This window comes from Vicugna pacos, chromosome 5 (assembly GCF_048564905.1).
Source record: "Vicugna pacos chromosome 5, VicPac4, whole genome shotgun sequence".
NCBI lineage: Eukaryota > Metazoa > Chordata > Mammalia > Artiodactyla > Camelidae > Vicugna > Vicugna pacos.
The window spans coordinates 90098729-90121887 of record NC_132991.1 but is presented as its reverse complement, the minus strand read 5'-3'; the positions used below and the strand labels follow the sequence as shown (position 1 = coordinate 90121887).

At 58.1% G+C, this 23159-nt stretch overlaps 1 protein-coding gene across 1 annotated transcript; it reads left to right on the top strand.

The window, feature by feature from the left end:
* Positions 1-13526: 13526 nt before the first annotated feature.
* ECEL1 (endothelin converting enzyme like 1) lies at positions 13527-21936 on the top strand. Its single transcript, XM_072962139.1, has 18 exons — positions 13527-13624; positions 14585-15471; positions 16092-16160; positions 16266-16376; positions 16454-16546; positions 16739-16863; positions 17468-17690; positions 18167-18265; positions 18511-18585; positions 18795-18898; positions 19157-19215; positions 19292-19343; positions 19885-19952; positions 20141-20265; positions 20580-20645; positions 21009-21104; positions 21308-21384; positions 21515-21936. Exons 2-18 carry the CDS (start codon positions 14686-14688, stop codon positions 21612-21614), a joined length of 2328 nt encoding a protein of 775 aa, XP_072818240.1. The 5' UTR covers positions 13527-13624; positions 14585-14685; the 3' UTR covers positions 21615-21936.
* Positions 21937-23159: the final 1223 nt, after the last annotated feature.

Genomic DNA, 23159 nt, shown 5'->3' with positions numbered 1-23159 from the left:
CTCCTAAGGGTGCACCCTCCTTCTCCTCTCCTCCCCGCCCCCCCTCCTCTTTGCTCTCTGAATTTGCAACATGCCCCTGCCTTGGTGCCCTGTCTCTTACCTTGGTGGAGCTTTCTGGTGGGTGCATGCACAGCGAGGTTCACGTATGTGTATGCATACAGACGTGTGCTCACAGGAGGCATACTTCTAGACATGCACACAGAGCTGCCCAGGTACACACACAGGGGACCACAGCAGTCTCCCAGCCGCACATCCACATGCACGTGCGCACACACGCAGGGCCCTGGATCTGGCCGGGAGGTCCTGCAGGCCCCAGAGACCCCAGCCTCCTGCAGGGGCATAGAGGAGGGGCCAGCAGAGGGGGAAGGGAGGCCTTGTCAAGGACACCAGCAAGGAAAGGGGGAAAAAAATGAAGTGGAAGAAATAAAATCAAAAGGCTTTTAAGGCTGCACTCCCCAAGTAGTTGATGTCTTGGCTGCGATTGCCAGCAATGAAATATTGTGCTCTCTGATCGCTTAATGCTTGGAGCCCAGCAGCCCCCACCTCCAGCCCAGAGGCACTCCCCTCCCTTTTCCTTCCCTCCCATTTCCTCCCCTCCCCTCCCCTCCCAACCTCCCTGGCAGATTTGCCTCCTTGCCCCCAGAAGGGCCCAGATTGTGCTGTGGGCACAGCTGATGCCCACTTGCAGACTGGCACTGACCCCAGGAGGTGTTCCAGAAGCCACAGCTGGTATGGGGACCCCAGCCCACAGCCTGGGCAGGAAGGGAGAGTACAGTTCTGGGCTGGAACCCCTGCTCATGCCTGACAGTTGTGGTGCTCAGGCTCTCTCTGCAGAGATGCTGGGTCTGGGGGCTTCAAGCTGAGGCACCCTCAGCCAGGAGGGGAAGGACGTGGGGATCTCTGAGTGCCTGATGGGGATCCCCAGCAGCCTGGAGAGGCTGAGGCTTTTGGAGATTGTGTGTGGTGTGTGCCTGGCTGCGGGGAGAGGGAGTTGGATAGGTGGGGGTGGGTGGGTAAATGGGTGGAGGGGTCCTGGCCTAATTCTCAGCCTTTAGTTAGAAACTGAGCTCAGGAATGGTTCAAAGGGCTGGCTTTCAGCCTTAGCTCACATTCCAGCTTCATCACTTCCTGGCTCTGTGACCTTGGGCCAGCTCCGAGTCTCCTGTCCCTGAGTTCCACACCAGGAAGGATGGAGCAAATAATAGAACTGGCCTCAGAGGGTTATTAGAGGATTAAAAGAGAAAATATATGCAGAGTGCTCAGCACAGGGCCAGTGCACTATGGGAGGGGGTAGGTGGGGGGCATAAGTGGGGCTAATTATCTCTGTAATCTCTCCACTAACTCCACCTCCCTTGCCCAGGACTTAGACATGCCTGGCTGGGAGCAGCCTGAGAGGAGGTACAGGTCTCCACCCCCTTCTCTTTCTCATCCTCCTCCTCTCCCACCCTTGCTTCCACACCCCACTCCCACCCCCTAGGCAACTGTTCACTGAGCCTTCCTGTCAGGGCAGCCAAATTGGCCAAATCTCCGTAATGCTAAAAAATTGGCCCATTAGCCAGCAGAGAACATTGACAGAAAGGAAGAGCAGTGTGCATCACTGCCACAGACGTGTGGGATGAGGGGAGGGGGGTGGGGGGAGGGTGGGGCTCCAGGTCTCCCCCCACGTCCCGAGGAGCCAGCAAGGCCCAGGGAACGGACAGCTGCCAGGGTGTGTGTGTGTGTGTGTGTATGGCTGGGGCCCCAGTGTTTTCCAGACATGCTGCTGGGGGGCTTTCACAGGATCACCTCTTATAAACCCAGCAACTGTCCTGAGATTTTGAGCCTGTAATTATTCCCATGTTACAGATGAGAGAACTGAGGACTCAAGCAAGACAGCTCAGTGGGTGTCCGGGAGAAGACTCACTCCCTGGTCTGAGATTCCACTGGCCTCCATGGAGCCCCCTTCCCTGTTGTCCCAGCAACCCCTAAACCCCTCAGGAGCCTGGCTCCTGAAGTCTCTGCCCACCATCCCACCTCTTGGCCCTTCCCCATGGGGGTTTCTCTCTGTACTGGGGCAGCCGGCCAGGGAGTTCATCTTGTTGGGCTCAGCCATGCCTAGCTGCTCCTCAGTGGAGAGAAATGAGGTGTAGGAGGAGGTCCCTAGGTGCCTGGAGGATGATGTGGGAAGGAGGCTGTGGGCTTCTAGCTGGCCCCAGCCTGCCCTCCTGGAGGTGCTTATATAAGGATTCCCCACCTGTACATGATATCAGATAGACATTATTGTCCCCATTTTTGGATGAGAAAGTTGAGGCTTAAAGAGGCCAAGTGACCTGATCACAGCTGGGAAATGGTGGGGCTAGGATTTAATCCTTATTCATCTGACTCTAGAGCCTGAGATTTTTAATCCTTTTGCTCCAGTGATGGAAGCTACCTCACTGGGTGTCGTGTCCTATTGAGGGACAGTTCTAATCCTGAAATTGTTTTCATCCATTCTTTCATTCTATAAATATTAAGTACCTTCTAGTGCCAGCACTGTGCACTGGGGACACATGATGGATAAAACCCCTCCCTGCTCTCTGGCCCAGCTGCTGCATGTAGCTGAGACCATCCCTCCTCACTCCTGCAGACCCCGGGGGGTCCCTAGCCACTTCCGCACTGCTTAGCAATCCTTGTCTTTTCCCTTCCTGTCTTGCTTTCTTGACCTGATTACACATAAGTGGCGGTGCATTGAGCTCCAAGGACACAGGGTCACCATGCCTGCCCTTGAGAGAGTGGGGCACCTGCTGTCAGTCCTTCCTCTGCAGTCTCCAGCCTGTCTCTCACTCCCATCAGACCTCAGGCAAGGCAGCAGGTGCCTGGCTGGTCTCTAAGTGACCTAAATGACTGCCCTCTTGGCCCCCCTGAGTGATCAGCACAACAAGGCCAATGCCCTGGGTTGAAGAGAGAAGGTTGGCAGGCTGGGAGGGAGCTTTCTCTCTGGGCCACAATCTAGTCCTGTGTCATGAGATATCACCCAAGGCCCCGCAGGGCAATGGGGTGGCTAGCTGCTGCTGGGTCCCTGGGAAGCTGAACTTTTTTCTCATCCTCTGGCTTGATTCTCCAGGTTCTTCAACTTAGAGGCAGTTATGTGTAGTGGTTATGCGTTTGGGCTCTAATATCAAGCAGTTTTGGTTCACGTCCTTCCTCTGCTACTTCCTGGCTCTGTGACTTTGGGCAAGCTCCTTCATTGTAAGCCTTGGTTTCCCCCTACTTAAATGTAAAATGGAAGGATAATACTGGCACCTACTTCTTAGATATTATGAGGATTCAGTGAGATAAAATATGCATTGTTTAAACAGTGCCTGGTACAGTGTAAGCCCTGGTGGCAATGATGGTGGTGGTCATTTTGATGGAAATGATGATGATAATTGAGAAAGTGGTGGTGATGATGGTCATAACAGTAATGATGTTGATGATGATGATTTTGGTGAAAATGAATATGATGGTGATGATGCTGATGGCAAAGATAATGGACAGTGACAGTGGTGCTGATGGTGGCGGAGATGGTGATGATGAAAAGGATGGGTGACATAACTCCTGGCCCACATGAAGGGAGAGAAAAGGCAAAGGGAGTGGGGTATGAAACAGAGAGGTGCTGGTCAGTGACCTTGCACCTGCCCCACCCAGTGAGGCCCAGTTGCTATTAACCCACCTCCCCCAGACAGCCTAGGAGAAGGCAGGGGGCCTTGCTTCTTTCCAGCCTGACACTGGTTGGGTAGTAGTCCAGGCTCTGATCTGGCCATGGCCCTTCGGCCCCACCCAGACTTCAGGGAGTGTCCACAGGCCTCAATGGGCAGGGCAAGCTCCAGTTTTGTCCCAAGTGACTTGTCAGCAGGTGACCATACCATGTGTGGGCCTTGGGCAGGGGTCCGAAGGCTGTGGCCCTTCCCTCTAGGCTTTGAGGAGGGTCAGGGTAGGGCTGTGGAACTTTGGCAGGCTCTGCCGAAGCAGACAGTTATGTGGCTTGAAGTGGTCAGGCTGATATAGTACTTCGGAGTTTGGCATCAGACCTCTTCAAATCCAATTCTACCACTGTGGTTAGATGGGGGTGATCTCAGCTGTTTCTTAATCTCTGAGTCTCAGTTTTATCACTGTCCTGACATGGGATAATAATGGTATCTACCCGGTGGTAGTTATTTTGGTAACAATCCTATGAGTTGGGAGCTCAGCACAATGCCTGGCATCTAGGAGGCATAGGGAGGTGTGGCTTTTGTTGGCGTTGGTGGGCTGCACACATCCTGGCCAGGGCCTGCCCCTGGGCACTCATGGGCTGGGTCAGGGGCTGGGCTGGGGACTCCTGTCACCGGTCCTCCTAGCAGGCAGACTGGGCTGGCAGTCTGGGCTCAGAAGACCCACCTCTCTGTCCCTCCCTGTGCCAGGCAGCCAGCCCTCGGTTGCCCCCACCTCTCTGCCTCCCCCTGTGCCCTCTCCACAGGCTGGTGAGGGCTCTGACGTGTGAAATAAAAAGGGATTTTAATTACCTCTCAGCAAAACAGCAATTAGAAAGAATCACAGCACAACAGCAGTCCCCTCCCCCACCCCTCCCCCTGCCAGGTCCGCCTTCTCCCCTTTTCTCCAGCCCCCACTCAAGCTCTGAGGCTGGATGGAACAGGCAGTCATCCAATTCAGCTCAGGCCCTCTGTGCCTCATGGCTGGGCTAGGGGAGCCAAAGGACAGGAGGCAGTCTGTGCTTGGAGGGGGCAGGGGTGCAAAGGGTCACTCAGGTGAACCTCCTTGTGCGTCCATACCTTGGAGGCAGCCAGTACCCAACTCTTTGGGGTCCATGTGGGCCCCCTAGGGCTGTGCATCCACTGCCATGTGCCCTGGCACACACCCATCCTTGTGTGTGTGTGTGTGTGTGTGTGTGTGTGTGTGTGTGTGTGTGTGTGTGTGTATGCTTGCATGGGGGGGTGGGGCTAGCACGTGTAAATACCCGTGTGTGTATGCAAGCGTGTCAGCAACCTGGGGCAGTGCAACCCTCAGGATGAGCCCGCCGCTGTGCTGGGAAAGCAGCGCAGTTTCCAACAGGCTTTTATTTATTTATTTATTTATTTATTTGTCCAACAGGCTTTTAAAATAATTGCCTGTGACCCTGAGCTGTAGCTCTCTGTCCTCTGGCCGCTGGCCGCCCCCATCCCCAGCCCCCTCACTGCCAGGGGTCACTTCTCATTCCAACTGCAGAGCCTGGGGCACCTGCCCTGCATTTGGGGAGGGGGCCAGGGAGGGTGGGGCAGGATGTCCCCACAGGTGGCCTGAGGCTGGGGGCGGAGGGTGGTGGGTGGCTGATTGAAGCAGTAATTGCAGGCAGCAGGCCCTAGCTAATGCATGTTATGATTATGCCCCCGTTACTGAGGGAGGCTGCTCAAGCAAAGGGGCGAAGAGGGTGGGTGGGAGGAGGCTGATTGTGTGGGGGCCTGCTGGGGTTGACTGACAGTCTTTCTTATGGGGAGGGGGAGCAGGCAGCGGCCACTGCCACCTCCCTGGGTCCCTCCCTCTCCAGAGCAGTAGCCTGCCCAGCTGAGCCAAGAGAGCCAGAGCCTGGATGTGGGCGAGGCACCCGCTCCAGACACACATGCCCACCCTTGGGCAAAGGTCTGAAAGCCCCTATTTGGTTCTTTAAGGAGACTAGCGTGCCTGTGATCAGCAATTTCCTGGCCATTAATCCTGGGGTTCCTATGTCTGTGTCAGGGTCCCCCTGGTAACCGTAAGCCTCCTAGCCTCAATGCCTGGGAACATTCTGTCTTTGGGTTGAAGAAGCCAGAATGGCTGCAGTTGGACTGCTGGCATCAGGGACCCCGGTCCCACTCCATCTCACTGAGTTCCATAAGTGCCAATCAAGCACCCCCCAGGCCCACTGAGATGAGGATGGCGCAGGCCAGACCCCACCCATCCCCGGCAGTGTGGGCCCTGGAGGCTGGCCTACCTCTCCATGGAAAATGGACTTCATTTCCCTTTTTCCACAGAGTTCCAGAGAGGTTATACAACTTTCCTAAGAGAACACAGTAAGAGCTGGCTTAGACGTTGTATTACCCTAGTATCCCAGCGTGGCTGCTCTCGAGTTGTGTGTCTGTGAAAATCACTTAACCTCTCACGGCCTCAGTTTCTGCCTCTATAAAATGGTGACACTAGTAGCACCTGCTCCTAGAATTGTGCTGAGGATTAAAGGAGATAACTTAGAACTTGAAGCCCAAGACCTGGCCCACAAGTCAGCTGCTAGTATTCTTACCCGGCCTTAGCTCTTTCCCTCATATCTTCTGTGACAGGCAGAATCCCAAGATGGCCCCCACGATTCCTGGACCCTAATGTACAGACATATTTCTCCCTACTATTCAACCAAACATAAATCTAGGTACTGTTACAAAGGAATTTTGCAGATGTAATTAAGATTCCAAATCAGTTGACCTTAAGATGGGGAGATTATCAGACCTAATTATACGGGGCCTTTAAAAGCAGAGAAAAAGCAGCCTTTCTCTGGCTGGTGGATGAGAGGAAGACAGATCTAAGCATGACAAAAATTCAATGTGGGGGAGATTTTCCATTGGTGACTTTGGAGTTGGAGGGGCCTCCAGGCAAGAGATGCAGTGGCCTCTGGAAGCTGAGAGCAGCCCCTGGTTGGCAGCCAGAAAAGATGGGACACCTTGATTCTCCAACTGAAGGAACTGAATTCTGCCACAACCCCTGAGCTTGGAAGAGGAGCCTGAGCCCTAAGGGAGAAACCAGCCCCAATGGATGTGGACTTCAGCCCAGTGAGGCCCTGAGCAGAGAATCCAGCCATGCTGCGCCTGGACTTCTGACCTACAGAGACAATAAATTTGTCTAGTTTTAAGTTGCTATGTTTGTGGTAATTCATTACACAGGAATAGGAAACTAACAACCCTATTTGGTAGTCCTGACAGAAGGCCCTGGGACATCCCGCTAGGCGGGAATCGGTGCCAGGCTAAGGGCGGCACCAGGTGTGGCTGGCACTCCCGGACATGTGGATGTGCACCACTGCTGATCGTTCACCTGCCTCAGGCTATAAGGGGTGGAGGGGAGGGCAGACACTTATTTGGCAGGCAAACTTCCTCCTTGGGGCCAGCCTGGGGCCTGGGACTCTAGCATCCTGCTCCCTGTCCTCAAATCTGACCTAACACAGCATTCAGAGGATGTCTGTGGGAGCCCCTCACCAATACACCACACCAGCTCACAATCCAGGGTGGGCAGGCAGTAGGCAGAGGCCGGTGTGGATGTTCACGAAGACGCACAGTTGTTGGATGGGAGCTCTGAGTCCGGGCTCTTGCCCCCATCCCACAGTTTCACACCAAGGACACAGCCCTCTCCTATACACACAGCCTAGATGGAGGCTCTGCCCAGGGCAGGGACCCTATGCCCAGCCCCTCTGAGTCCCTCTGAGCCTGCTATCTCCTTCCCTCTGCAGTCCTGCTTTCTCTCCTACAAGGGACAATTAGTGGCCTTGGCTTTAATTAGCTAACGATCTCCTTCAGCTCTGATCACTTGAAATGATGATGGAGTGCTGGGGGAGGGGACCACAACCCAGTGACCCTGTGAGGCGAGGAAGGGGCTCTGCAGGGCCTACTGGCTTCTCTGGGCTCTGCCCATTCCAAGCCCCCCTCCTTGCTATCACAAGCAACGAGCTGTGGGTACCCTGACAGGAAGGGGTGCTCCAGGCTCTGGGGTTCACTTTCCTATTCCCCACCCCCAGCCCTTGCGGCCTTACTTACCTCTGTTGTGTCCTGTTCATTCAAATAAAAGCCTAAGGGGCCTGTCAGAGCTGGAGACCTCAGACCTCAGAGTCTCTCCTCCCTCTCCTCCCTGACCCCATGGTCACCACCCTGCTTTGGCTCTGTCAACCTGGCCAACACCCCCAACAGCCAGTGGCCAAGGCCTTGCCACTCAGGCAGGGCAGGAGGGATGGGGTTGGAAAAACTGGAGTCTCAACAGAGCTGAGGAAGAGAGGCCACGAAAATGCCAGGTCACAAGATAATGTCAAATACTATACATGCACCCAGGACAACAGACAAAAAATGACTGGGTGCTTCAGTCAGAGAGGTCCAGGAAGGGCCCTTGGAGGTGGGGTATCTGGAAGGGAGGCCGAGGCTAAGCGTCAGGCCCTGAGATCCCTCCTGAAGTCTCTGGGCAAGCCAGCCTTGGCACCCGCCTGGCCCCCCCGGATTCCTTACCCCCAACACAGTTCTGGATGGAGCTCACAGCCCAGCCCCTGGCCCCATGTTGCCTTCGCTTGGGTTCTGAGTGCCCTGCCCGCTCCCTACAGAGCTGTCCTTTTGGCTCCCAGCTCGGAGTCTGCGTGAATGCTGTAGACATGGGTTCAAATTTCAGCTTCAGTGCTTTTGAGCTGGGTGAGCCTGGGCTACTTTCTTTCCTTCCCTGGGCCTTAGTTTCCTCTGTGTAAATTGGGGCCAGTGACAGGGGCCCCTGGCAGGTTCACTGTGAGACTCTGTGTGGTGAAGCAGGCAGAGAGCTTGGACAGAGCATGAGCATAGGAGATGCTCTACACCTGTTACTGGGGGTGGGGGGTAGGGCCCACCATAGCTGTTGGTTAGAGGGCATCCAGGTCCCAGCTGGGGTCTGCTCTGGTCAGCCCAGGCCAGGGACCAGGTTCCAGGCTGGGCACATAGGGCATTTGTCTCAGCTGCCTCCCTCAGGTGAGGACCCCCGGGGCTGTGGGGACTCCCAGGGATCCTGGAAGCTTGAGACAGACCTAAAGGGGGGCAGGAAGGCTGGGGACAAGGCACTCTGGCAGAGGGGACATATAACAAAGGCACCGAGGTGGGGGTACAATCCCCTTGAGGAGGTGGGAATTTGGGAATCTTGAGTGAGGAGGCTAGAAAGGGGGCTGGAGCCAGACCAAGGCAGCCTCAGAAACCATGCTGAGGGTCCCGGAGGGTGTGGGGCGGGAACGGGCATGGGGCAGCAGCAGGGTGGGCAAGGGGAAGACACCCCCTTCCTCCAGTCAGGAAGGGAGAACTAAGGGCCAGAACTGGCACAGGATGGGCTGGGAAGGAGGAGGGGAGAGAGAAGCATTTCCAGAGTGGGACGCTGGGATTTGGGCCTGAAGTAGGGAGTGAGGAAGAGGAGGAGAAACGAAAAATGAGCTGGATTTGGAATGTGGAGAGCCTCTGGAGCTGCAGGTACAGATGGGACCTTGGGACAGAATTGAGGGGCTGTGCCACCACCTGGGCAGAGCCTCCAGGGGATGGAGTGGAGCTGGAGCAGGGAGGGCGGGCAGGGTGGGCTGAGAGAGAGGGTGAGAGGCAGGATGCCAGACAAGGCTTGGGCTTTGGAGACCAGACAGGTGTGGGCAAGACCACCTGTGTCCCTGGGTTAGGGATGGAGACAATGGGGACTTCTGTGTGGGAGAGGCTGGTGGAGGCCTGTGGGTACAGGGCACCAAATCACACATCTCCTGGTGTCCCAGTTATTAAAAAGAAAAAGAAAAAGGAAAAGAAAGCAACGTTGGCAGGTGCCTAGACGCTCATGCTGAGGTAGTCAAGAGCTTACCTTATCTTGGGAAAGACTGGGAAGGGGATGTGTGTGAGGGGAGGCTTTCAGGTCCCCAACAGGCTTAGGTTAAGTCTTTTAAAACAAGAATGTGTGTGTGTGTATATATATACACTATGAATTTAAAACCTGATCTAGAGGTTGGTAGATGACCCCAAAGAAGAGTCTCTGCACAGTGGGAATGGAAATCGCCTTCCTGGGGGATACTTCAAACTGGCCGTTTCATAGGCCGAACACAGCTGTGTGAGAACGTTCCATGTCTATCAGATGCACTGGCTCTGCCCTGCTCTGGGCTACACAGTTGAGTAAACTATACAACTACTACACAGGAAGCATAGCTGGGGCCCAGGAAGAGCGAGCCCAGGTCCACGGAACTAGCACAGGACCAGAGAGGGAAGCTGGCACCTCAAGAAGGATGAGTGGCACTTGGCCAATGGAAGAGGTTCTGGGAGAAGTGCTAAGGCCCTGAAGTGAGCGAGAGCCTGCTACGTTCTGGGAAATGAAAATATAACAGAGTGACCAGGGAAGAGAGGTAGGGGATCAGGAGACAGAGCAGAGCAGAGGACAGGAAGATCACGGCCTTGGGCCACCTAGGTGTAAGTTCTATCCTGGGGGTGAGGAGGGGCTCTGGGAGCTGGAGGCCAGCGTGGGGCCTGGGGTAGCTGTCCAGGTTGGAGTGGGCATAGTAAAGTGCTGGGACCTAGCAGGGGAGATCAGCTGGTGGTCTGCTCTGGGGAGAATCTTGAGCTCAGACCAGTGACGGCCAGGAAGTTTGGGAAGGAGTTGGACCAGGCCAGGGAGCCCAAGGGCTGCCCTCCAAGCCCAGGGATCTGGCAGCAAGCAGAGTGCAGGGTCCCTAGCCCCCTGCCTGGCCAGGAGCAGACCCCACTCAGAGCTCAGCAGGAGTGATGGTCACCTTTCACCCCATCTGGTGATAGCAACAGACTGGAGGAATAGGCTTGGTGTAGGAGTACATGGGCCCTAGGGATCCCCCAGAGCTGCTGTGGACACCTAGCTTTCCAACAGGAATCTGAGTCAGCACCATGTTGCCCTCCCGCCCAAGGCTCCGGCCTCTCCCTGCCCCCTCCCTGCCACCCCAGCCACTTGGGAGAGTCGTTTCATTTCTCAAATTAAAAATCCATTTTGTGCTGTGAATAATAGATGGGATGAGTCCTAGGAGGCCAGGCAGAAGCCAGGAAGCTGGTTGTGGGGGATGTTTTCCTGGGCAGGGAAGATCCCACAGCACTGTTGGTGGGGGTGGGGGAGCCAGTCAGGCAGGGTGGAGGCCGAGGGCATCTCCAGATCAGAGGCAGAGCTAGGGGGTTCAGGCTCGAGCAGCAGGCAGATGGGGCCCAGTCCGTCCCCACAAGTGCAGAAATGAGTCTGATCAGGATGGGCTCCAGGCAGGGCCAGGCTGCCTCCAGGATGGCAGCCTTCCTTTGAAGTCAAGCATTTAGCAACTCATCTGGTGGAAGCTTAATAGACGTGAGTCATTAGTGTGGAGACTGCTGTCCCCATAGAGTGGGACATATAAGAGGCTGCTCTGTGCCCCTTTCCTAGAATCCAGACCCATGATGCCCACCCAGCATGGGGTGGGATGGGATCTGGGAAGGGAAGACACAGAGGGTCCCCTCACCTCTGCCCTTTGCACCAGCCCCCTTCTCTCACCAATCAGCTCTTGTCAATGCTCCCCTGTTCCCCTCCACCCCAAAATGAGAATCCAGTTACCTCCTCAGGGCTGGGCTGGGTCCTCTCATTCTCTTGCTCTTCAGGGAGTCATTTTGACAATGGGAGGGGCACCCCAGGACCCTCAAAAAGACGGAGGGAGCTAGAGGCCAGATGAGGCCTCAACTCAGCTTCCCTTTCTGAGAAGGGACAGAAGAGCACAGGAGGCGGGGCCTGGTCACCCTTATTGGTGGGCGATGCTGGGGGGACTGGGACTGAGTGGTCATGGGCCCAGTCCCCAGTCACCTCCTGTGAGCCCTGGTTGCTGTGCTCAGCCCTGGCGGAGCCTCTGGGGCTGGGTGTGGAGGATGAGATGCTGTACAGAGAGGCCAGATGGAGGCAGGCAGACAGGATGGCCTGGCCAGGAATGGGGAGGCAGAGGAACAGGTCAATGGCAGCTGAGACTCTGGGAGAGGGATGGCCAGGAGGGGGTCCTACAGCCGACCTGGGAGGGAGGAGGGGGGAGGGGGAGCTGAGGGCCTGGCTCCCCACCCTCCAGTGGCTGGAGCAGCAGCGTCCCTGGGGAAGCAGGTTTGCCTTTGTGCCTTTCTGTCAGAAGAGAGTCAGCTCCCTGAGACAATATCCATTTTTATATTTCTTGGAAATTTCATGGCATTCATTTCAGGGAAAATAAAAGCTGTCATTGCTGGAGAAATGATACCAATCAGGGCCTGAAAAGGCTGGAAAATTATCCTCCTGGAGACAAAACGTTGAGGGAAAAATGCAGATTAAAAGCACAAAGAGCCATTTTGCCACTGCCCTGCCCTCCCCTCCTCCTTTATGGAATCACCACATTTTACATAATCCCACCTCCCATGGGTAGAATTAATTAGACCCAAGAAGAACACTTGGGTCAAAGGAGGACCGTGAGATGGTCAGAGGTGGAGGCAAAGAATATCCAGAAGGTGGCTTAGAGGTGAACGGATGGACACACAAGGGACAGACAGAACTGGGACAGAGGTGGCCACTTCACTCAAGGCCAGGGGCCAATCTCTGGACTAATGAGCAACCTCAGGGAGGGGACAGAGTATCGAGTTGTTTAGTCACTGCCTCATTGTGGTTTTAATCAGATGGGGCTCTATAGCAGTCCTGGGCTGTCTCTAATGTTGTTCAGTTGTTTAGGCCAGTCCTGCAAGCTGAAACCACCACGTTTGGGAGTACCGCTGCTTTGTGGGGTCCCCTGCTAGGGACACGGGAAGCAGAGGGAAAGGGAGGGCAGGGTGGAGACAGCAGAGACTCCAGAAACAGTATCATTCATCCAAGAAGCCCTGAGTTACCTGTGCCCCACATGGACCAGAAACCGTGAGTGCAGTGGTGAGTCAGCCAGGGGGAAGTAGGCCCTGTGTCCAGGGAGGGAGGTCCCACATTAAAAAAGGAGGTTGAACCAGGATAAAGGATTGGATGAATAAATTCCTAGCCCCCCTACCTGACCTGTCCTCCCACCAGCCCAAATACCAAGGTCCTGAGGCCCAAGACCCAGTTAGAGAGCTGGGGCTGCTGTGCAGAGCAGGTGGACTCCCTCCCTTCCTGGCTCCTGCAGGGTGGGCTCTTTCATTTCTCTCCAGTCGTTTTCTTCCCCAGGGGCTTCCAGAGCAATGGGGACCAAGGCCAGCCAAGTTTTGGGGGAGGCGCTCAGTCTCAGCCTTGTGGCCCTTTCTTGCAGCAGCCTCCCAGGCTCTTCCTCCATCAGGGGCAGGGTGAACCAAAACCCCTGGCGCCCGTGGAGGGCTGGACATGGGCAGGAGCTAAAGGGGAGGACCAGGAAACCCCCTTATGGACGCCTGCTCTGCTGCAGCCGGTGTGCCAGGAGTTACAGGCACTTATTTCAGTGCACCCACAGCCTTTCGGGACTCCTGCCTGGGCGATGCTCCAGTCCTGTGGCTGTAATGGCCCACTAGCCTCCTCATCTTCAGCTTGAGCCCCTTTCCTGAGGGCTGGTAGGCATCCCTGAGTAGGGGCGTTGGATCAGAGGGGACCCCTTCCCAGGAGTACCTGGCGCGCCCTCACTCCTCTCAGGACGCGGGTGAACCTGGAATCCCCGAGCCCAAAGCCTGTGTCAGACCCTCGGGAGCGTGTTCCCGCAGCCGCCTTCGCCATCCCCGCCCCCGAGCTGCCACTGAGCTGACAGGTAGCCTGGATGGAGGCAGGAAAAAGGAGGGGGCGCGGGGGGCGGGCAGAGGAGGGTGGAGCCGCCGGCGCGCCCCCTCCTTCGGGGCCGGCGGGCTGCGCAGCTCCGGGAGGCGGCAGAGAAGGATACGGGCGCACGGAGAGAGCGGCTGCCTGCCCCGCTCCGCCCCGGCTTCGGCCCCGGCTCCTGCTCGATCAGCTCTGTTCCCGCTCGGCCCGGGCGGGCTCCTGCCGGGTAAGTGGCACCCGAGCCCGCTGCCGCTACGGCTACCATTAGCCACCTCCGCCGCCGCCGCCGCCACCGCGCGGAGCCTCCAGGCTTTGTCTGCGTCTTCGCAGCTCCGGCTTGGGCTGCGGCTGCGACTCCGGGCTGGGCTCTCCCGCTCCGCGGATTGCGCGGCGCAGCACGAGAGGCTCCACGCTCAGAGCCAGCTCGCTCCGCATCGAAGATGAAACTTCGTCCAAGTTTAGGTTCTGGGGAGAACCTGTTGAAGCTGCGAGTGGCCGGGGGTCAGAATGGGGGACGGAACCGGTTCCGGGTTCTTTAAGGCCGTCTGGGTTTCTCCCTGATCTTGGGCTGGACGGCGCGCCGGCCGGGCCGCAAGGGAAAGGGGCTGCTGGCGTTCTGGCCATTGAATAGAGAAGAAGGGGCTGGGGGTGGCTCTGCGGATACCCGCGAGGACGAAGTTGGATTCTTTAGCCGCTTTCTCTGGAGTCTAGTTCCAGTGCGGAAAGCTGAAGGCGGATTCAAGGTTGGCATAGACGCCCTGCTGACCACACCTCTTTTCCCCAGCCTCCGCTTTTCCCTTTCCCCTGGCCTTGGCTGAAGCAGGTCGTGGACAAGAAATGCAAAGAGAAGGGAAACAGCCTTTGATTGAAGGCCTACTACGTGCCAGGCCTCTTGGCCGGTGCTCCCCACCCTTTTTTATTTCAGGGGCTTCCCAAACCTCCGGTGAACATATGTGTGCGGGGAGAGGGGACGCCACTGTGCGTGCAGAAGGCGGCGGCCAGTCTGAGACTTCCCCTTCTCTTATTCTCTGAGTGGTGAAAGGAAGCCAGGCTTCAGGCCATCTCGCTATTAGGGACTCGGGGTGGCCTCCAGCCTTTGGACCTAAGCCTGTACCCTTCCTCATCGTGCTCGTGGGCCCCCTTGGGCCCCAGAATCTCTCTGAGCCGGTGTCTTCCTTTCCCGCAGTTGCGGCCTGGGGGCCATGCGGAGGCCGGCTAGGAGCCGGGAGGCCAGGAGCATTCTGTAGTGGAGATCGCCAAAGGTTGTGTAAGGGTGCCAGCGGCGCCATGGAGGCCCCGTATTCGATGACAGCGCACTACGACGAGTTCCAGGAGGTCAAGTACGTGAGCCGATGCGGTGCGGGAGGCGCGCGCGGGACCTCGCTGCCCCCCGGCTTCCCGCTGGGTGCTGGGCGCAGCTCCACGGGGTCCCGGGCCGGGCTGCCCCGCTGGAACCGACGCGAAGTGTGCCTGCTGTCGGGGCTGGTGTTCGCCGCGGGCCTCTGTGCCATTCTGGCTGCCATGCTGGCGCTCAAGTACCTGGGCCCGGGATCAGGGGGAGGCGCCGCCTGCTCCGAGGGCTGTCCGGAGCGCAAGGCCTTCGCGCGCGCCGCCCGCTTCTTGGCTGCCAACCTGGACGCCAGCATAGACCCGTGCCAGGACTTCTACTCTTTCGCATGCGGTGGCTGGCTGCGGCGCCACGCCATCCCGGACGACAAGCTCACCTACGGCACCATTGCAGCCATTGGCGAGCAGAACGAGGAGCGCCTGCGGCGCCTCCTGGCGCGGCCAGGGGGTGGGCCTGGTGGCATGGCCCAGCGCAAGGTGCGCGCCTTCTTCCGCTCCTGCCTCGACATGCGAGAGATCGAGCGGCTGGGTCCGCGGCCCATGCTGGAGGTCATCGAAGACTGCGGGGGCTGGGACCTAGGTGGCATAGCGGAGCGCCCAGGGGCGGCGACGCGCTGGGACCTCAACCGGCTGCTATATAAGGCTCAGGGTGTGTACAGCGCCGCCGCGCTCTTCTCGCTCACGGTCAGCCTGGACGACAGGAACTCCTCGCGCTACGTCATTCGCGTGAGTGCGCCCCCCAACCCCACCAAAGGCACCCCGCCAGCGGCAGGTATCAGGGGCGCCTAGACCTTGCACGCATGCCATGAGCGTCCTGTGTGCCCAGGAGACCAGTGCAGAAGGGGAGGGGAAAGGAGTGGAGGGAAACGCGCACCGGCAGAGCGCGGGAGGAGGGCGCAAGTAATTTCCCTCCAGTAATTGCGATGTTTAGCGGAGCCACGGGAGCCGCAATTTCCCAGCCCTCTGGCAGGCGGTGAGGGCATGGAGGGAGGGGTGTACTGATGGGCTGTGGTGACAGGGCTGCAGGGCTGGGGCGGGCTGGAATGCCTGGGGGGCGGGTGGGAGGTGCCAACTGTCAATATGGCTCTGCTCCTCACAGGTGGGGAAAGTGAAGGATTACAAGAGGAAAGATTGGGGGGTGCCCCCCACTCAGTCTCCAAGCTATACTGGTCAGGGGTTGCACTTAGACCAGTTTCTTTGGATTGAGGGAGGGGCTATTGTTTTTGTGCTCCTGGGGCTCGTGACAGTGGGTATCTGGCATGTCCTCTGTGTGGGCTTTGGATGGGAATTCAGTCTGTTTGCAGAAACTGGGAATGCTGACCCCTGACCCCCATCTTTCTCTCCAGATTGACCAGGATGGGCTCACTCTGCCAGAGAGGACCTTGTACTTAGCTCAGGATGAGGAGAGCGAGAAGGTATGGGAGCATGGGATGGGGTTGAGGGAAGGCCTGGGGCTCCAGGAGGCATAGACCAGGGCCTGAAACTGGTCCCCACCCTTGCTGTGCCCACTCCTGGTGCAGATCCTGGCAGCCTACCGGGTGTTCATGGAGCGCCTGCTCAGCCTATTGGGTGCCGAGGCTGTGGAGCAGAAGGCCCAGGAGATCCTGCAGCTGGAGCAGCGGCTGGCCAATGTGAGCAGGGAGACTGCTGTGGACTGGAGGCGGGAAGCCTTGGGCAGGGCTGGATCAACTTTGACCTCCATTCCCAGATTACAGTGTCAGAATATGATGACCTCCGGCGAGATGTTAGCTCCACGTACAATAAGGTGACACTGGGGCAGCTGCAGAAGATCACCCCCCACGTGAGTATGGCCCAGTCCTGATGGGGGAGGTGCTGATCTTGGAACTCCTGGGTCATCCCCTTCCCAGGGACAAGCAATGTCTACCATGGCCATGGACTCTGGTGTCCTCTTGTTGCCTCTCCATGGCCCCCTCCTTATCTTCTGTGGTCCCTGACACACCCAGGCCCACTGTCCCCATCCATGGCCCCACAGCTGCAGTGGAAGTGGCTGCTGGACCAGATCTTCCAGGAGGACTTCTCAGAGAATGAGGAGGTGGTGCTGCTGGCTACGGACTATATGCAGCAGGTGTCCCAGCTCATCCGCTCCACGCCCCACAGGTACAGCTGTCAATCACCCACCTGCTACTCACCTGCCCCCAGGCCCCTCCCTGCACCCCAGACCTATCTGCTTGGTGAGCTTTGAGTTCCCATTTCCACCTCTGTCCAGTAGCCACACCGGTGAGGCAATTGAGGAGCAATGGAATAGGAGTCCAGATCCCTAGGTTCAGACCTGGCTGTCCCGCCCATTCTGTGGGACCCTGGCAGGGCTGAGCTGCAGTTTCCTCATCTGGGGTTGGTGAAGCTTGAGTGAGTTTGATGTCAGAAAGGAAATTGTGGCTACAGCTCTGCTCCCCTAGGGCCACCTTGAGGAAGGAGCAGAAGCCTCTCAAGGCCAGCTCTGAGGCAAGCAGTCACCCCAAGCACCCACTCTCCCACCCCATAGCAAGTCAGAAAACAGTGCTGTCCCCTGCCCCATCTGCTTGAGAGCCTGAAGTATGTCTGGTCGTGTGTGGCCCAGCCCTCCCTGACTGGGGCTGGGAGTGCCTGGAATGACGCTCAGTCTGTGTAGGTGCTCCGTCCAACCTCAGCCTGGGGGGTGTGGGGTGGGGCACCCATGCACAGGAGCCTGTTGGGACACCCAGCTGCTTCACCTGGCCCTCAGGATCCTGCACAACTATCTGGTGTGGCGCGTGGTTGTGGTCCTGAGTGAGCACCTGTCACCGCCATTCCGAGAGGCACTGCACGAGCTGGCACGTGAGATGGAGGGCAGTGACAAGCCACAGGAGCTGGCCCGTGTCTGCCTGGGCCAGGCCAACCGTCACTTTGGCATGGCGCTTGGTGCCCTCTTTGTCCATGAGCACTTCTCAGCTGCCAGCAAGGCCAAGGTCAGGCTGCCCTGGCCTTGGGGGTGGGGTACAGGTACTGAGGGCATGAAGTTCTTACATGGCTTGGTCCAAACATGGGGAGTCGGGGGGGGGGGGCCCTGCACATCCCCCTGCAGCTCGGGACACTGAGCCCAGCTGAGGGCTCAGCCCTCTCTGAGCCTCCAGGACTCTCTTTACCAGGCCTCTTCTTCCAGGCAGGCTACTTGGTCTGTCAGCCACTGGAGGCCCTCCCCACCAAGCTCCTGCCCACCCTTCTCTCCCATGCTCAGTAGGCATGGCTGTAGGAGTGTACGTGTTGGTTGCAGGGGCAGTTTGCCCCCTTCCAGACTGTGACATCTCCCCTTGGTGCTGAGCACCAAGTCCTGGGCTTAGGAAGTGGTGCTGAATGTTAGGGGGTACCCCTTGTGCCAGGTGCTGGGAGCTCAGGGTTAAGGCCCCCTGGGTTGACCTTTGACCCCTGACCCTTGACCTTGCAGGTACAGCAGCTAGTAGAAGATATCAAGTATATCTTGGGCCAGCGCTTGGAGGAGCTGGACTGGATGGATGCTGAGACCAAGGCGGCTGCTCGGGCCAAGGTGCAGTGACACCTTGTTCCCATTTGTTGGTTCCCATTTGTTGGCTCCACATATTGAGTGCCTACTTTGTGCGAAGTGCTGGAATAACAAAAGAGACAAAGATGCCTCTTGTGGAGTTGGCATCACCTGGCCTGCTCTCCTCCCTCCTTGAGCCTCACCCCTAGGCTGGCCGTGGAGCTTTATCTTTTGGGGGCTGGGGAGCTATCTTCTGAGGCCTTGGCCTACTCATACCCTCTTGCCTGCAGCTCCAGTACATGATGGTGATGGTGGGCTACCCAGACTTCCTGCTCAAACCTGAGGCCGTGGACAAGGAGTATGAGGTGGGCCTGCCCTCTAACCTTACCCCGCCCCACCTGACCTGTCCAGCTTCTCCAGGCCCATGGCCAAGACCCCCATGGAGACCAGCCACCACCACAGAGAACAAGCCACAGCCCCTCAGCCACCAGACCCTGGGAGGGCATGGAGTCTGCTTGGTGCTGGTCTGGCCCTGCCCCGGCCTGCCACTGAGTGCTGCCCATCCCCTGTGCAGTTTGAGGTCCACGAGAAGACCTACTTCAAGAACATCTTGAACAGCATCCGCTTCAGCATCCAGCTTTCAGTCAAGAAGATCCGGCAGGAGGTGGACAAGTCCACGTGGGTGCCTGGCCTGGAGCTGGGGGGCCAGGGGGTGCCATGGGGAGGGGGCTCTTTACCAACGCCAGGAGGTTGGTGAGGCAAAGTGCCTCACAGATATGTAGTGTGGGGAGGACCGTGTCTGCACAGATTGTGGATGGAGGATCAGCCTGTAGGCTGGGACACCAAAGCAGCCTTTAAGGAGGAGCAGGCTAGGAAGTAGGAGTGGTGGGAGAGGGAGTGTGGGGTCCCCCAGCTGACCCCTGCCTCCTCCCACAGCTGGCTGCTGCCCCCTCAGGCACTCAATGCTTACTATCTACCCAACAAGAACCAGATGGGTAAGAGGGTGTGTCCCGACAGAGGGTAGGGCCTGGAGGTGGGGCAGGACTCCCACTGACCATGCCTTCCCTGTAGTCTTCCCCGCCGGCATCCTGCAGCCCACACTGTATGACCCTGACTTTCCGCAGTGAGTATGAAACCTGGTGTGAATCAGAGCCATGGCTGTGGCCTTGTGTGCAGGGTGGGTGGGGACTGCTCAATCCGCCCCAAGTCTGGGCTGAACACAGGAGTCATGACAGCTGCAATCCTGAGTCCCCATGGTCCCACTTCATCCTTGGTTATATAGAAAAATGTGTAGGTGTTTTTTTTTTTTCATTCTTTTAAATGTCCTGAGTCTTTCTTACCTGGTTTGAGGCTTCTATGGGTGTTTCAAAAGTGGAACAATCCTAGTGATGAGGAAAAGGCCAAATCCTACATGAGGTGCCTCAGTTTCCCTCCTGTCTCCCTCCAACCCTGCCTCCTCCCCGCAGCCCAGCTCTGTTAGATGTTATTTCCTAAAAGACAGCTGCACAGGTCATTGGCCCCTTATACATATCCCACGAGGAAGCTGAGGCACAAGTGTCCTGGGACCGTGCAGACACTGCCTCCCTGGGCTACCTTGTGGCCATAGCCTGGGGCTCTCAGAGGGCGGGTGAAGCTGGGGCCTGACGCTGCTGCCATGGGCCCAGGTCTCTGAACTACGGGGGCATCGGCACCATCATCGGGCATGAGCTGACCCATGGCTACGATGACTGGGGTGAGGCCTGCGGGCGGCCTGAGGGGTGGTGGGGGATCTGCACTGGGGAGCAGGGTGGTGAGGGCTGACTGAGGCCCTGCGGCTTCCCTGTGCCAGTTGGCGGGGGGGGGGTGGATGGGGAGGGATTTGGTGCCCAGCCAGGCTCTGGGGTGAAGGCCAGTCTCAGCCCACCCTGCTTGTGCCCACAGGGGGCCAGTATGACCGCTCAGGCAACCTGCTGCACTGGTGGACGGAGGCCTCCTACAGCCGCTTCCTGCGCAAGGCCGAGTGCATTGTCCACCTCTATGACAACTTCACTGTCTACAACCAGCGGGTGAGACCCCTCTCCTTGCCTCTTGGGTAACTCAGGGCTGATCAGGACGGACTAGGAGAACACACACCCCCATGCACACTCGTATGCCTCAACAAACTCCAGGTCCCTGCACACCCTCCAGGGCACATGAATGAGTTCACACAACCACCTGGAGCAGCAGCTCTTGGGAAGACAGAAGGGGCACAAAGTGGGGGGAACCCCACCCCAACCTTCTGGGGAAGAGAGGGAGGAGCAGGGGAAAGGGCCCAGAGAGGCAAGACCTGAGGGAGGCCAGAGCGCCCTGGGCAGCCTCTATCTTCTTCCCTTCTTGACAGGTGAATGGGAAGCACACACTTGGAGAGAACATTGCGGACATGGGTGGCCTCAAGCTTGCCTACTATGTGAGCTGCCCCTGCCTGGCCCTCCGTTCCCCACGGGGAGCAGTGGGGGCCAATAAGAACTGAGCTAGAGACCTAGTGGCCCATTCTTCCCTCTCCTGCTGAGTTCTGGTCTTAGTGGGAGATGCTGTGCTGGGCCCAGCGTCCAAAGGAAGAGGGATTCCTTGGCCCCCGCCTTCGGGGAGAGCAGGGGAGTCTGTCTGGAGAGGGTGGCACTCGCCTGGGGTTAACCTTCTGGGGAGGGAAGAAGGCAGGGAACCCGGGGCTTAGCATGGTGGGTGATGTGCGGAGCGGGGGCAGGTGAGGGGCTGACTGGGCGGAGGGTGTCAGGTGGCCCGTCGTGGGCTCCATGCTTTGCACCCCCAGGCCTATCAGAAGTGGGTGCGTGAGCACGGCCCTGAGCACCCATTGCACCGGCTCAAGTACACACACAACCAGCTCTTCTTCATCGCCTTTGCCCAGGTGCAGCAGATGGGGGCTATTGGAGGGGCAGGGGACACAGCTTCCTGCCAGTCTCCCATCAGCCACCCCTCAGAGGCCATGGCCCAGTGGGTTCTGATGGGGGATTAAGTCCTAGTGTGTGGAGAGGGTGGTTTGCAAGGCTTGGTCAGTGGATGTGTGGCCTCATCTCCCTGCTCTTCCCCTCCACTCCTTTCGGGGCCCAGAACTGGTGCATCAAGCGGCGGTCGCAGTCCATCTACCTGCAGGTCCTGACGGACAAGCATGCGCCAGAGCACTACAGGTACGCCCACCTGCCTGTGGGCCTCATCCCCTCCTTGGGTCAAGGGTGAGAGCAGCTGGGAGTGGGAAGGGACAGGTTGGGTGTGGTTGTCGCTGGGACCCACACTTTGTGGGTCTCTCCCCTACCCCAGGGTGCTGGGCAGTGTGTCCCAATTCGAGGAGTTCGGCCGGGCCTTCCATTGCCCTAAGGACTCACCCATGAACCCTGCCCACAAGTGTTCTGTGTGGTGAGCCTGGCCACCCACCCGCATGCCCCTCCTGCCTTGCACGAACCGCCTCCCGCCGGCTGCCGGGACAGGCATGGACCCGGCTCTGGCCCACTTGGGGCACCACCCTCCTTCTCAGCACCCCTGGGACCCGCACCCCCTGCTGTCCCTTACTTCAGGAGAGACCAGAGCAGGGGTGAGGTTGGGCTCCGGGAGGGTATGGGAGAGTTACTAAGGTCCCCAGACTGGGCCCTTGGGAGACAGACCCCCGGCCAGGCTGGATTGTACAGGTCCCACATTTGCTGTGTCTTGCTGCTAAGTCTGGTCAATAAAGCTGCTCTACTGTTGCCTTGGCCTCTTCGGGGCCCCCAGAGCAGGTGGGGCTGGGTGCACTTCCCGGGGGAAGGCTCAGGCCCCCAGCACAAAAGGACCCTAGAGAAGACCGTCTTGCCTCCTTCTGGTGGTCTTGGCCGGGTCACCTCTGCCCAGCTTTCCCAGCTTTTCTGTCTTTCCCACCTATCACCCATTCCACACTCCCCTAAATCCTGTCAAGGTTCCTACATGGTTCTGAGTGTGACCTCAGCCCCACTGAGTCCAGTGACCTACACCCCAGCATGACAATGGGACTTCTCCTGAATGTCCAGAGGTGCTCTCATCACCCCTGCAGGACTTTCTGCAGTGTCCCCTAGCCAGTCATCAAGCCCAGGCCAGGTCTTGGGCTCAGCTTCACAGAGAAAGGGGACTGGTGACATGTGACATTGAGGCATCGCCCCTAGCCTAGAGCAGCAGCTCTTGGGAAGACAGAAGGAAAGGAGTGGTCAGGAGCCCAGTGGGGCTCCAGGCATGGCCCATGATGAGAGGGGAGGGAGAAGTTTGGCTCTGTCTTGGTTGGGAGGGCAGGGTGAGTCAGGAGCCCCACTGGGAGACCTCCAGGCATCTGCAGTGCTGGGGGAACAGCGGGCCACCCCTGCTTCCTCCTCGGGTCTATTTCTCTTATTTCAGGGGTGGCCTGGAGAAGTTAGCCACTCCTTGAGCACTGCCGGGTGTGGCCCGTCCCCATCTCTCACCACATCGGTGAGCCTCTTGCCAGCCCAGCTCCTGTCATTATGCTCAGAGAATGTCCACCTCTCAGCCTTGAGTGGTGTCTAAAAAGTCTGTTACTGGCGCCCCAGGGGCACCAGCCTTGCGGAGTGGGAGGCAGAAAGTGCACCTGCCACACTAGCAGAGCCACAGTGTGGGTGGGGCTCCACAGAGAGGAGGCAGGAATAAGGGCCCCACGGGAGCAAGAGTGGCTGAGCTTTTCCTCGGGAAAGACTGCAGAGACTACACTAATGTGTCCAGGGCACAGAGCCCTGCTCAGAGATGCCTGTCAAGGGCAGAGATGGGGCCCTCAGGTCCGGGCCCTGAAGAGGTGCTGTGTTTATGGACCTTCCTTGGTTTCCCCTCGAAGCCCCTTCCCCCTGGGCTCGGTACATACGTACCATGTCCCTCTTGGAGCTGGGGAAGGACAGTCCAGCTCCCTGCCTCAACCTGCCACCCATCTTCTGGTCTGGGACCTTCTGCATCCCAA